The 12,660-nt window shown below is 35.9% G+C and overlaps 1 protein-coding gene and 1 pseudogene across 2 annotated transcripts; one reads left to right on the top strand and one right to left on the bottom strand.

Moving 5' to 3' along the window:
• LOC145160167 (soluble inorganic pyrophosphatase PPA1-like) lies at nt 1-3,565 on the top strand. The gene is made up of 9 exons (XM_079079277.1): nt 1-201; nt 1,830-1,965; nt 2,124-2,152; nt 2,240-2,305; nt 2,462-2,569; nt 2,661-2,726; nt 2,921-3,041; nt 3,125-3,206; nt 3,297-3,565. Exons 1-9 carry the CDS (start codon nt 16-18, stop codon nt 3,337-3,339), a joined length of 837 nt encoding a protein of 278 aa, XP_078935403.1. The 5' UTR covers nt 1-15; the 3' UTR covers nt 3,340-3,565.
• Nucleotides 3,566-4,018: 453 nt separating this feature from the next.
• LOC145160166 (dihydroflavonol 4-reductase-like) lies at nt 4,019-6,478 on the bottom strand (annotated as a pseudogene). The gene is made up of 6 exons (XR_013738043.1): nt 6,326-6,478; nt 6,056-6,225; nt 5,770-5,967; nt 4,840-4,999; nt 4,559-4,751; nt 4,019-4,485 (listed from the first exon to the last, which is right to left on the bottom strand). The product of XR_013738043.1 is annotated as a dihydroflavonol 4-reductase-like (transcript).
• Between the last annotated feature and the right edge of the window lie 6,182 nt (nt 6,479-12,660).

Raw genomic sequence — 12,660 nt, 5'->3', positions numbered from 1 at the left:
GTGTACAGATCGTCGATGATATTCCCTGCCAATCCAACGGTTCGCAGATTCCGTAGACCATCCGTTCCTTGTTTCAGAAAAAGATTTCAAAGCGTCAAATTTGTGCGTTCACTCTCCGACCCCAATATCTCTCTTCTTTTTTTTCACTCCTCACATTCTTTTCCATTCCAGAACTCGATTTCGCTGTCAATCACTCAATCTGTAAGTTTTTCTCTACTTCTTCTTCTTCTTCTTCAATGGCCTTCGTTGATTACCAGTCCTAAAAGTAAACAAAGTGAAAATGTTAAGGAGAAGAACAGAATACAGACTCACTGTTTCACTGATTTTTTGCTGGTAATTTTTTTTGTTAGTTAATTAGTTTTTGATTCGATTGTTTTTTTGTTAGTATGCTATGATGAGTTTGTGTTCTAAGTCAATGACTTTGAGACTGATGGTTAGGTTGTTTTTTTTTCTTATAGTATGTCGTTTCATTCATCATCGATGATTTTTTTTGGGATCAATTTCCAGATGTTGGAATGAATCAAGGCGCTAGTATGTTTATTGAAGGCTTATTAGTAGTAGAATTGTGTTTTTGTAGAATCTTCGTTTCATAGATTATTGTTTTGATTTATCCGATTTACTTTTACTTTTAATTTCACGACAAATTAGCATGCACTTACATTTTACCAATTTGATTCCGGCAAATTTCATCCGATTTTTTGGATCAATTTCCAGTTGTTGGAATGGCAGAAGTTCCTAGCATGATTATCGAAGAGCTTGCTTGTTAGGGCTCATCTTCTAATTTTCTGTTTCATCTTCTCCAGTCAGATGTATGGATTTGAAGTCGTTTAGTGTTACAAGATTGTTTGCTTGGAAAAAAAAAAAAAAAAATTTCAAAAACAAAGCGTACACATAAAGTGTTGAATCTTCGTTTCATGGATTATCATTTTAATTTATCGGATTTACTTCTAATTACATTCCAGATTAACATGCACTTACGTTTCACCAATTTGATTCTGGCAATTTTCATTTTCTAATACTCCTCCATTTGACTCGGAGAAAAGTCTTCAAATTTTCGATTTTGAAACTTCTGAAACTCAAATTTTACATCGATCGTTTTTAATTATCAATTGGAAATGTTTTTCTCACTTTCTCATAGTTTTATCTAATAATCGTTTTTTAATCTACAATCAGAAGAATTCTTATCAGTTTTTGGAATCAAACAAGGGGAATCGGTCTATGAAATCGAACAATAGTTTCTTGAAAAAAAAATTAAGTAACTCATTCATTTGTGGAGTAAAATTTTGGTTTAGCATAAACGCATAATTGTTTCGTTTGTAAATCTTTGATTATCAGCAAAGTCGCCATATCTTTAAGTGTAAAAATAGAATTTGATTTAATACACATTCTCTTCTCACAATTACACACTATTCAATAATAAGGAAAACAGAAATAAATGGATTTTTTATAGTAAAGTTGGTGTAGCAATAGATTTGGCCTTTATGTTTTGAATTATTTGGTTGGTTAGTAAGACCCAAAATATTTTCTGTATACCTTTTATATGGTCCACATAATTATAATGTTTTTACTTCAAATTTTCTTTTAAAATAAGCTCCCACTTTTTAAAAGTTAAAACTAGTTCATTCGACTCTTAAGGTCAATTGTGGGGTCTTCTTATAAAAAGGTTGCAGGTGGAGGGCAGAGGGTATTTTGGTCTTTACATTTATATTTAATAGATCTATTTGCTAGTATTCTCAACAGTTTCATACAGTTAATCTGTGTTAACAGAAGTGATAGTTTCACAATGAGTCAATTAAAATTATAATTTATTAAATAATTTGAAATTGAAGGTACACATGGCTAACAATGAGGGACAAGGAAGTGAGAAAAGCTCTGGAAATACTCGTGTGAGCCTCAATGAAAGGATCCTCAACTCAATGTCACGAAGAGCTGTTGCTGCTCATCCATGGCATGACTTGGAAATTGGTAAAGCTTTTATCCTTCTCAAATATCACTTATTTTCTAATACTATAAAAATCTTGTGTGCAATTAACAATCTTTTAAAGGATCCCCTTTTTTATTTGAAATGGTTTCAAAGTTCACGAATCTACTATTAAAGGTTCTTTTTATGTTGATAAATGCAGGTCCAGGTGCACCTGCAGTGTTCAACTGTGTATGTTTTTCGACATTTCTGTCAATTTTTGGTTTGTCTGATTCTTGTAAATTAAGATTATTAATTATTTAATTAAAATGATGTTAGGTCGTTGAAATTGGAAAAGGCAGCAAAGTGAAGTATGAACTTGACAAGGCGAGTGGCCTAATCAAGGTAAAGTTGTTTCTTACTACCTTTTTATCAATTCGCCTTCTGCCTAATAACAAGTAAAGTTTCTCATCATATAATGAATTTTAGATAATTGATTTTCTTATATATCTTCTACATTTGTTGGTGCATTCTTGACTTTTAAATTAAAAAAAAAAATAGGTTGACCGGATTCTCTACTCATCTGTGGTTTACCCTCACAACTACGGTTTCATCCCAAGAACCATTTGTGAAGACAGTGATCCCATGGATGTATTGGTACTCATGCAGGTATCCCCCCCGAATAATAATAATAAATAAATAAATAATCTAAAAAAAAAGTCCATTATATAATATTTTGGAAGTTAATTGGGTTGTACAGGAACCAGTACTCCCAGGCACCTTCCTTCGTGCGCGTGCTATTGGATTAATGCCTATGATTGACCAGGTACATCACATGTACTTTTCAATACTTTTTTTATTATAGCATTGTACTTTCATTTCTTCTTATAAGAAACAATATGAAAGTACATTGCCATTTTTCACATTAGGAAACAATATATTGCCAAATCATGCATTTAGCTTGAATACATTGTTCAACTTATTTGACCAATTTGAATTTTTTTTTTTTTGGTTTTGCAGGGTGAATCTGATGACAAAATCATAGCAGTATGTGCTGATGACCCTGAATTTCGCCACTACACTGACATCAAAGAACTTCCTCCTCATCGTCTTGCTGAAATTCGTCGTTTCTTCGAGGACTGTATCCGTAAATTTGCGTTTATTTATTTATTTATTTTTAATTTTTATTTTGGGCATTGTATAGCCTTAATTAAGTTGATACAGACAAGAAGAACGAGAACAAGTCAGTGAAAGTGAATGATTTCCTCCCAGCAAATGATGCAATTGAAGCTATCAAGTATTCCATGTGAGTTATCCAGAATCTTTCTTCTTTTAAAGTAGCCTCTTTCTATGTTTCTTGAATGTCTTTTAAATGTATATATATTTGTGATTGCAGGGATCTGTACGCCTCCTATATTGTTGAAAGCTTGAGGCAGTAAAAATTGGTGTTATTTTTATGTGGTAGGATTCTTGAAAGTAATATAATAATAATATATGGTTACAGTGGTGGTATCTTACAATGGGTTATGTTGATGGTTTGTATAATCATCGTTACTGATATTTCTTACTGTGTTTCTAGAACAAGGACAAAGGTTTAAAAGGGCTATTGTGGTCGTGGAATATTGCTCTACACATTTTAACAACAGAAAGAAAACATCTTTCTTATTGCTGTCTCTAAATAAAATGCACATATTTGTGATATAGTTTTCTTAGGTATTATAAAAAATATTTTAAGCTCTAACGTTGTCATTAAAAAGAATTAAATGTAATTATTAAATAAATATAAGGATAAATAATCTAGGATACAGTATAAGAATCAGACAGTATACTCTTGCAATTTTGGTCCCTATAGCCTCACCAGAACTGAAAGAAAAAATTAACAACAGTACAATTGTGAGTAAATTACAGAAATGGTCCTTGTGGTATATTGAAACTCTCACTTTAAGTCCAAGTTTCATAATTTTGGCACCATCAATCGTCATACTTTCAATTTCTTCCATTCAATTTATTTATATATTTTTTGTTGTGCTACAAATGAAGTAATTCATCACTGAATGTGGAATTATATTATGTGAATGTTGATCGTCTTTCGTTTTAACTTTTAATAGCATCCAGGCATCAAAATTCAAACTTTGTTGAATGTATTTGATAAAGATCTAGTGGTTGACAAAGATACATTTTTGGCCCTAGACCGACAATATCGTTCAAAAATAAAACACACACACATACAAAAGGCGACTTCTTATTATAATGGTACAACTAGACACCAAACTTTTCAAATTTTCAAATTTGTCCATGATACTGTATCACTTAGTCTTTGATAGAACGAAGAACTCCATGAACAAGGTCTTCATTACATCTATCACTTAGTCTTTGATAGAACGAAGAACTCCATGAACAAGGTCTTCATTACATCTATCACTTTCTTCTTGATTGTGGAATATGGAAGCAATCCTTTCTCTCTGCAACTATCAATAGCTCCTTTGAACATCTCCTCCAAATCATACTTAAACTTGAACCCCATATCTGTTAATTTCTTTGATGAAAAAGAAACTACGGGTAACTCATCATCAATCCCTGGAAACCTACCAAATCACCATATATGTGAATGTCAACACAAACAAAATGAAAGAAAAACCACCAACTTTAGATTCTTACTGAGTTGGAACATGGTATTCGGGCCATTTCTCATTGATCATTCTTGCCAACTGATGAATGGTGGCTTCATGGGAAGAACAAATGTATCTCCCTTCGGCTTTTGGGTTCTCATATAGATATATATGGGACTCACAAAGATCATCCAAATGCACATATTGACCTTGTTTTATGATCGAATAGTGTGATTTCTCACCTAGTTTAAGTGTAAACACACATACACGTCAGAACATATATAGAAAATGTCTTCCCTTTTATGATTTTGTGGGGGTTGTGGTATGTACCATTGATTAAAGAAAGTGCGGTAATAAGGCTTGGAGGGAATGAGGGAGTGATGAATGGACCAACGACTAAGGTCGGTATGATACTAATGAAATCGATATTGTTTTCCTTTGTTGCTTCAAATGCTGCTTTTTCTGCCAATGTTTTCGATACGAAATACATCTGCGTTTGTTCACAAATTTAAACGATACAATTAGCAGACTAAGTATTTGAACTTAGGTAGTATTTGATATAATGGAGTAGGAAACAAACAGAATGGTTTATTTCACGTGAACCAAAGAAAATGTGATTCCTTCCATATTGTAAAATTTCATATCGTTATATTCTTTTATCATTCGGTCCAACGAAATAGCCGTGGATCCGTGAAAAAAACATTACATGTACATGTTCAATAATTAAAATTCCGAATTTTGGGTTTTGTTTTTTTCCTATAAAAGAGTACCGAGTATACCGAAGTGGGGACAAATTATACACTTTATGTGTGTATATATATATATATATATATATATATATATATATATATATATATATATATATATATATATATATATATATATATATATGACCATTTTTTGTTAGAAGATACATAATGGATAGTTTAACGAGAGCGTTGAATGGGATGACATGCTTAATTGACATTTAATAGATTAAACTCTATCATTGTGGGATGTCATTTTGACATTCAATAGATATAAAGTTCAATGGAAAAAATAAAACCTTTTAATTGTTTAAAATATATTTCATTGTGTCAATTATTAAACTCTAATAAATTCAATGCATTGTGGATACTTTATCTATCAATTTGAAACAGGTTAATGCATTAATTTACTAAATGGGTGGCATAAACCGCTAAAAAATTAAAACATGATTGTATATTTGTATAAATTGACAAAGAAAATAATTGATAATAAAAACAACGAATTGAAACGTACCCAAGCAGTCATTTTCTTGGAGTAGATGAAGTCCAAATCGCTCCAATGAGACTCATCATAGACCGGAAGTTGATCATTTCCGTGCACGTTCACAGTCCCGGCAGAAGATGTAAACACCAGTTTCTTGACTGTTTTGACTTTCACACATGATCTTATGATGCTTAAAACACCTTCTATTGTTGGCTTTATGATCTCATTCTGTAATATATATAATAATATTCGTTATCGATCATCCTACGAGAATGGAATATGCATGCAAAAAGTATAATGTTAGTCATGTAGCTACCTCAGGATCCTTGGATTGAAAGTCCATAGGGGTGGCCACATGAAACACTCCATGGCAACCTTCAATGGCTTCATCAAAGCTTCCTTCTTGTGTCAAATCTGCCTTCCATAACGTCAAGTTTGTTTCTGCTTTTGGTAGTTCCAATAGATGTTTCACTTTCTTTATGTCATCTGTTTGATCAAACTTACGTTATATTTGTTTTAACTTTTAACCAAACTAACCAACAATATCTTAATTAATAAAAAACAATCGAGGACTATATATGTATACCGGGGTCACGAACTGTGGCATGAACATTGTACCCACGTTCAAGAAGTCTCATAACAAGCCATGAGCCAATGAATCCGGCAGCTCCAGTGACACACACGGTGGTCAGAGAATCCTCTTTCATGTTGTTTTTGAGGTATTTGTGATGATTGATTAATTATGAGGATGAGTTTTTGTAATATATTATTATATATAGATATAGATGGGGTTTTAGTTGAACAGCACGTGCCGAACCCACCATTCAAATAGAAATATAATAAACAATGGAGAATGGTGGGGTGACGGAGGAGGGTGTCATGCTTGGATGTTTGACCGGTTGGTTAGACAACAAGGTGGTTTTGGGGTTATTCTAAGTTCACAAATACACACGAATCATATCTTTGAGATCATACTTGATATCTCAAGAAGGGTACAATATGAATCCACCACGAAGATAAATATCTTTGGGTTGAATTTTTCTGATTCATCAACCCATTTATTATATTGGTTGTATTCGGATTAACAAATAATTTTGTGAGTTGACCAGTGGATACGTTTTTTTAATAAATTAAAAAAATAAAAATATGTATTTATTTCCCGTGACCTACAACCCCGATTTCATGGGTTGACTTGTGAACCCGTTTATTTTACGTGACCCGAAAACCTGATTCTGATCAATGAACCCGAAACGACCCACGACCCCGCAAACCCTTTTAATTAGACGGGTTACGCGGGTTGTATCCCGGTTAGTGTTAAACAAGACAACACAAAAATTTATATGGTTCATGTCCGGATTGAGCTTTCTAACCTGCGATCTGTTAATCCAAATATGACACGATTGACACCCATGATATCCAATATATGAATGTTTCCGAAAACATGAGCGTTTTTTTTTAAATGTAATAGTTTTTAATTTTTTATTCTAAAAACTAATAAAATATTAAATAAGGAAAGATTTATATAACAAATATAACCAAACCAATTTAAATAAAATTTAAAATTTTAATGCAAACAATTCAACAAAACGAATATCATAATATTAAAATTATTTAATGGGATAATTTGGTTTTATCCGAATAATAAACTTATCTAGTAATTTTGTGAGGTATACTTTTCATGTCACTCGTAGCCAACTCCTTTTATATTAGATTCCACGCTACCACAGAAAGGAGCGAGATTGTGTTGACCATTCTCACGCCATGAAGAGGCACCAAACAAGAGAACAAAGCCTGTGTGTTGATTTCGACATCTAAGAGACTGGTTGTCACTTATTACGACTAGGATTAAAAACCGAAAAAAATGTTCATTTAGAAACAATCATAAGATTCAAACTCTCCATTTCTTTATTTCGTACAACAATTTATTATGTGGTATTGTTTGATGCATTTTCATATGAAGCCTTTGTAGTATTTCCTCCTCTGCCTGAGGTTCATAACCATCATATTCAAACTCTTCATTTTGTATAACATTAATCTTTATGTTATCTTGCACATCTCCTTCATTCCTTTCTTTTAACTCTTTGTATGTTTCACACCCACTCAACATCTATATAGACAAAGTTGGACGTAGAAATACATAGTAGGTGTTGCTAAGAAAAAATAGGTGTTGCCGATCATGGAAAAGAGGTAAAAAAATCGAAATTTTTTCCATTGCGGACGGAAAAAGCTGGTGTTGCCGGTGCTACACCAAGACCTGCCTAAAACAGCCCCTGTATATAGACAACAACGTTGAAATCCCTCATGCAAGCCTCTACCTCATCTACCAAACATGACCAGTCTAAACATATATTGGGCGAAATAAGAAAAATGGCCCTCCTAAAACCAAAAATCAAATATATTAATGATTCAAAAGGCATACCATTTACAAAAATCCATAACAAAAATCGTCAAAAACACAAATATTGCCACAATATTTACAAAAAACACCAAATTTAAAGGAAAATACTTCAAGCATTTTAGATGCAAAATCAATGATAAACTACCAAGATCAATTCTAACATATATTTTGTAACGTCCTAAAATTCAAGACCAAAAATTTCATTTTTCATAGTAATAAAACCACCCACCAAACATGTTCATAAAAACATAAAGGAAAATCAGAGTAAGTCAATCAATCATCTCAATACATCATAGTCATATAAAGCGGAAATCATGGTGTGTGTGCGATGCGATCACCCCGAGCTTTTCCCTTTCCATCCGGAAGTACCAGAAACATAAACTGAAAACTATAAGAATAAAGCTTAGAGAGTGCCCAAAATACCTCATACCATACGTATCAAACATACAATGGGTCATGCCCCACAACCATCGGGCCCCACCCAGAACATGTCTGTCAGTAACATGAGATGGGCCCCGCCCAAAACACTCATCGGGCCCCACCTGGCATCGAGTCCCACCCGGTATACATACAAACACATACAAGACATGCAAGAGTCATAAGGAAAATTAGTATACTATAACATAATCCACTAGGTCGGCATTGGTGTCTTCGACCCACAAGTAAAGTGACAACTATCATACTATCACACACTCATCAGGCCCCGCCTGGCATCGAGCCCCGCCCGGTACACATATAACACATGCAATGTCACATAGACAACTAGTAAACCAATGACCACAAATCATGGGCCGACATTGGTTCCTTCGACCCGCTAAACACTAGGAGGAGACTCACCTCAAACTGCTGAAACAACCAGATAAATGTTCGGACTGCTGATTCGGGAAACTTCCGCACTAAATATCATCAAATAATACCCTAATTAATAATTAGGTCATAAACCATATTCGGTCCACGCCTAATGACACCCAAAAGCCCAATATAGCCCTAATTCGTAAATGAGGCCCAAAGCCCATTATGGGCCCAAACCCAAGAATGCCCAAAGCCTAACAATGACCCAATGTCAGAAAGACTAATGGCCCAACAAGACCCAAAACCCTAGTAGTCCAAATATGGCCCAAATCTCAAAAGTCAACAAAAGTCAATGGTTGCTGAGTACGCCCGACGTACTCAGACTTACGCCCTGCGTACCCCCTCCTTGGCCAGTACGCGCTGCGTATGAGCTGGGTACGCCCAACGTACTCCACAACCAACCAAACTCACCATTAAGTGCTTAATCGGTTAAGCCACTAATTTCAATTCTCAAATTTGATCCTAAATGATGTCTTAACACATAAAGTTAGCAACTTTACTCATTTGCATATCTTAATGGGACCCAATACTCAATAAAACCCATAATAACAACCCTAACTCATGCATGGTCCAATATAACAGACTAGGGATGGGCATCGGAACCGACCCGACCGGAACCAGCCCGAACCGGAACCGGCCCGGGAACCGAACTTGGTGGAAAATAGGAACCGAACCGAACCGCCGGTTCTACCGGTTCCGGTTCCTACCGATTATTTCCATGTCTTCAATGTTGGAACCGGTCCTCGAGAAATAGGAACATATGGTTCCGATTTTTTCCGGTTCTACTGGTTTTTGCTGGTTTACTGGTTCCAGTTCCCGGTTCCAAAAATCCACAAGAATATCATCCGGTCCCGGGCCGATCGGTTCTATCCGGTTCTGGTTCCGGTTCCGATACCGGTTTCGGCCGGTTCCCCGGTCCAAATTCTCATCCCTATAACAGACCAAGATTGCATTTTTATGAACAAGGGACCTAAAAAATGCTAAGATCTACCATCCTTAGCTTTTGGAGTAGCTCATACTCTCATGTATGACTTAAAGGACCATAAAAAGCACAAAAACAAGCCCTAATTAGATCTATCAAAATGAACCATCAAGTTAAGAGCTTTATACCTCAAAAAGCTTTCCAAGTTGGTGATGATTTTGGATCCACAAGCTCTAGCCACACCAATGCAACTTTCAATAGTTCTTTTTCCTTCAAGATCACCAAAAACACCTTCAAAATTCACTTCCAAGCTCAAAACACTCAAAAGGAAATTAGGCTTTTGTTCTTAGGGTTTGGAGAGGTGGAGGCTGGTCATAAGAAAGTCCATGAGAAAATTAAGGTGTATAAATAGGGCACAAACCCTAATAATTAGGGTTTGCCCTTGGTGACTGTACGACACACGTACCCCCACGTACGCCCAGCGTAGGTGGGCGCCTCCGCGACCAATCCAACGAGCCATTACGCCCAGAGTACTTGGCTAGGGACCAAATTGCAAGGTTTTTTAAATGAAGGGCTAAAAGGAAAAAATACCAGAAATGCAAATGTTACAATTCTCCCCCACTTGAATCAGACTTCGTCCTCGAAGTCCATCGTTGCGAACAACTCTGGATAATGCTCCCTCATCTCGACCTCGGGTTCCCACGTCCATTCTGAACCCTTGCGATGCTGCCACTACACCTTTACCAGATCTACCGACTTGTTCCGCAGAGCCTTCGTCTTCCTGTCAAGGATAACAATCGGTCTCTCGATATAATTCAGGCGATCATCCACCTAAATATCCTCCAATGCAACCACTACAGAATCATCAACCAAACATTTTCGTAGCTAAGAGACGTGAAACATGCTATGGATCTGACTAAGCTCCTCGGGTAGATCCAAGCGATAAGAAACCCTGCCCACCCGGGCCAAACCCCTGTAAGGACCGATATATCTGGGGCCCAACTTTCCCATTTTCCTGAATCGGATGACACCTTTCCAAGGTGACACCTTCAGGAGAATCATATCCCTAACCTGGAACTCTAGGTCTGATCGACGCTTGTCGGCATAACTCTTCTGCCGACTCTGAGCTGTCTAGAGTCTACCACGAACCTGTTGAATCAACTCCGTAGTCTTGAGTACCACCTCAGTACTCCTCATGACTCGATAACCGACCTCACCCGAGCATATCGGCGTCGTGCACTTCCTCCCACAGATCATCTCAAAATGAGGTCGATAAATGTTGGCGTGATAACTGTTGTTATACGAAAACTCCGCCAAAGGGAGATACGATTAAGGAATTAAACTACTTTGTGGGCCCCACATAACTTGTATAGAAGGAAATGGACAACTCTTTGTCCTTCTTGTTTCTCCATTTGATCAAACCCACGTGACTAACTCATGTCTTCACCACCTTACCTTCTTCTTTTTCCTTACTTGCACACTTCATCTTTAAGGTACAAAGCATGGCCTTAAGGGATTGTGAGTGCCTCTTATGCTATAAATATGATCTCCTAGCAAGCTATTAAACTCAAAACTTTAGCCATCTCTTCCTCTCTCTAGTTCTTGATCTCTTTCTCTCTATAACTCTCTGTCACTCTCGGATCTCAAAACCACCCATAAACCACCATTTCACCACCCTAATTCCCAAAACCCACCACTAAACCTCCCTTGTAACCCCCTTGAGCTCCAACATCACTCCAGACCTCCTTCCATTCGAAATCCAGCTCAGAAACAGGAGGAAGAACCAGAGGAACCACCCCCTACCATCCCATCGCCACCCACTGCCGCTGCCATCAAAAGCCATCGCTACCACCAACTGTGAGCTGCTGAGCTGTTTTTTAACCTTCCCCACCCTCCCCTCTCTCCCTCCAGTCATGTTATTGCCAGAAAAACGGGGAAGAAATGAGGCAGCAAGCCCCATCGTCCCCTCCTGCCCTTGCCGGAATCTCCCCGCCACCCTCTGCCACCGTGTGACACCCCCTGTTGTCGCTCCTTTCATCGTATGTCCTCTCCCAAACACCCCTTTTATTCAATCGAATTGCTTCGTCGATCGATCATAACCACGAAACCATTTTTTTCTCCTTCTTCGTGTATATGCATGCGACAGATACATAGGAGGTATAAACCTCTTGTGTGAATTGAATGTTATCGTACAAACATGGTTTACAAATTAAATATTTTGTCCACATTCTCAATATTGTTTTCAATTCTAGTCCAAATCAATGAAACTTTATTTAAAATATTCAAAATCTACCCTGTGGTGGAAAAACCTTTCAAATGAATCCAAAACTTTAATACAAAATTTAATAAAATTTATTTGTAAATAATATTGAATAATTTTATTAAATAAACTTTATATTAAATAAGTTTTTAGAAATTATTCATTAAAATTTTATATTAAATAACTTTTTTAGAAAAAATTAAATCATTTTAAATTAAAATTTTAAAGAAAATTTAATTAAATAAATAATTATTTAAATAAATTATGAATGAACAAAACTTTGGAAATTATAAAATAAATACCTTACTTAGCAAAAATGCCAATACCCTACACATATTAATATATGTTATTATTTCCTTAGGAAACTAAATTATCTCGGAATATCGCGTTCACGACAATACACCCCGGTTTTCTCGCATCCATTCTAAAAAACAAATCGTCAATCGCACTTTAAGGTGAGTGTTACGGCCCCTCTTTTGTATTTACTTA

Source organism: Lactuca virosa, chromosome 2 (genome assembly GCF_052849685.1).
Source record: "Lactuca virosa cultivar CGN04683 chromosome 2, Lactuca_virosa_CGN04683_v6, whole genome shotgun sequence".
In the NCBI taxonomy this organism is placed as follows: domain Eukaryota; kingdom Viridiplantae; phylum Streptophyta; class Magnoliopsida; order Asterales; family Asteraceae; genus Lactuca; species Lactuca virosa.
The sequence above is the reverse complement of the archived record's forward strand: the minus strand, read 5'-3'. Positions and strand labels throughout refer to the sequence as shown.

Bases quoted from the DNA above. Each gene is read 5' to 3' on its own strand.
- LOC145160167 (XM_079079277.1), top strand. From the start codon at position 16: ATGATATTCCCTGCCAATCCAACGGTTCGCAGATTCCGTAGACCATCC. The intron at 2,306-2,461 runs GTAAAGTTGTTT...AAAAAAAAATAG, and splicing joins AGGCGAGTGGCCTAATCAAG to GTTGACCGGATTCTCTACTC. The intron at 3,042-3,124 runs GTATCCGTAAAT...AAGTTGATACAG, and splicing joins TCGTCGTTTCTTCGAGGACT to ACAAGAAGAACGAGAACAAG.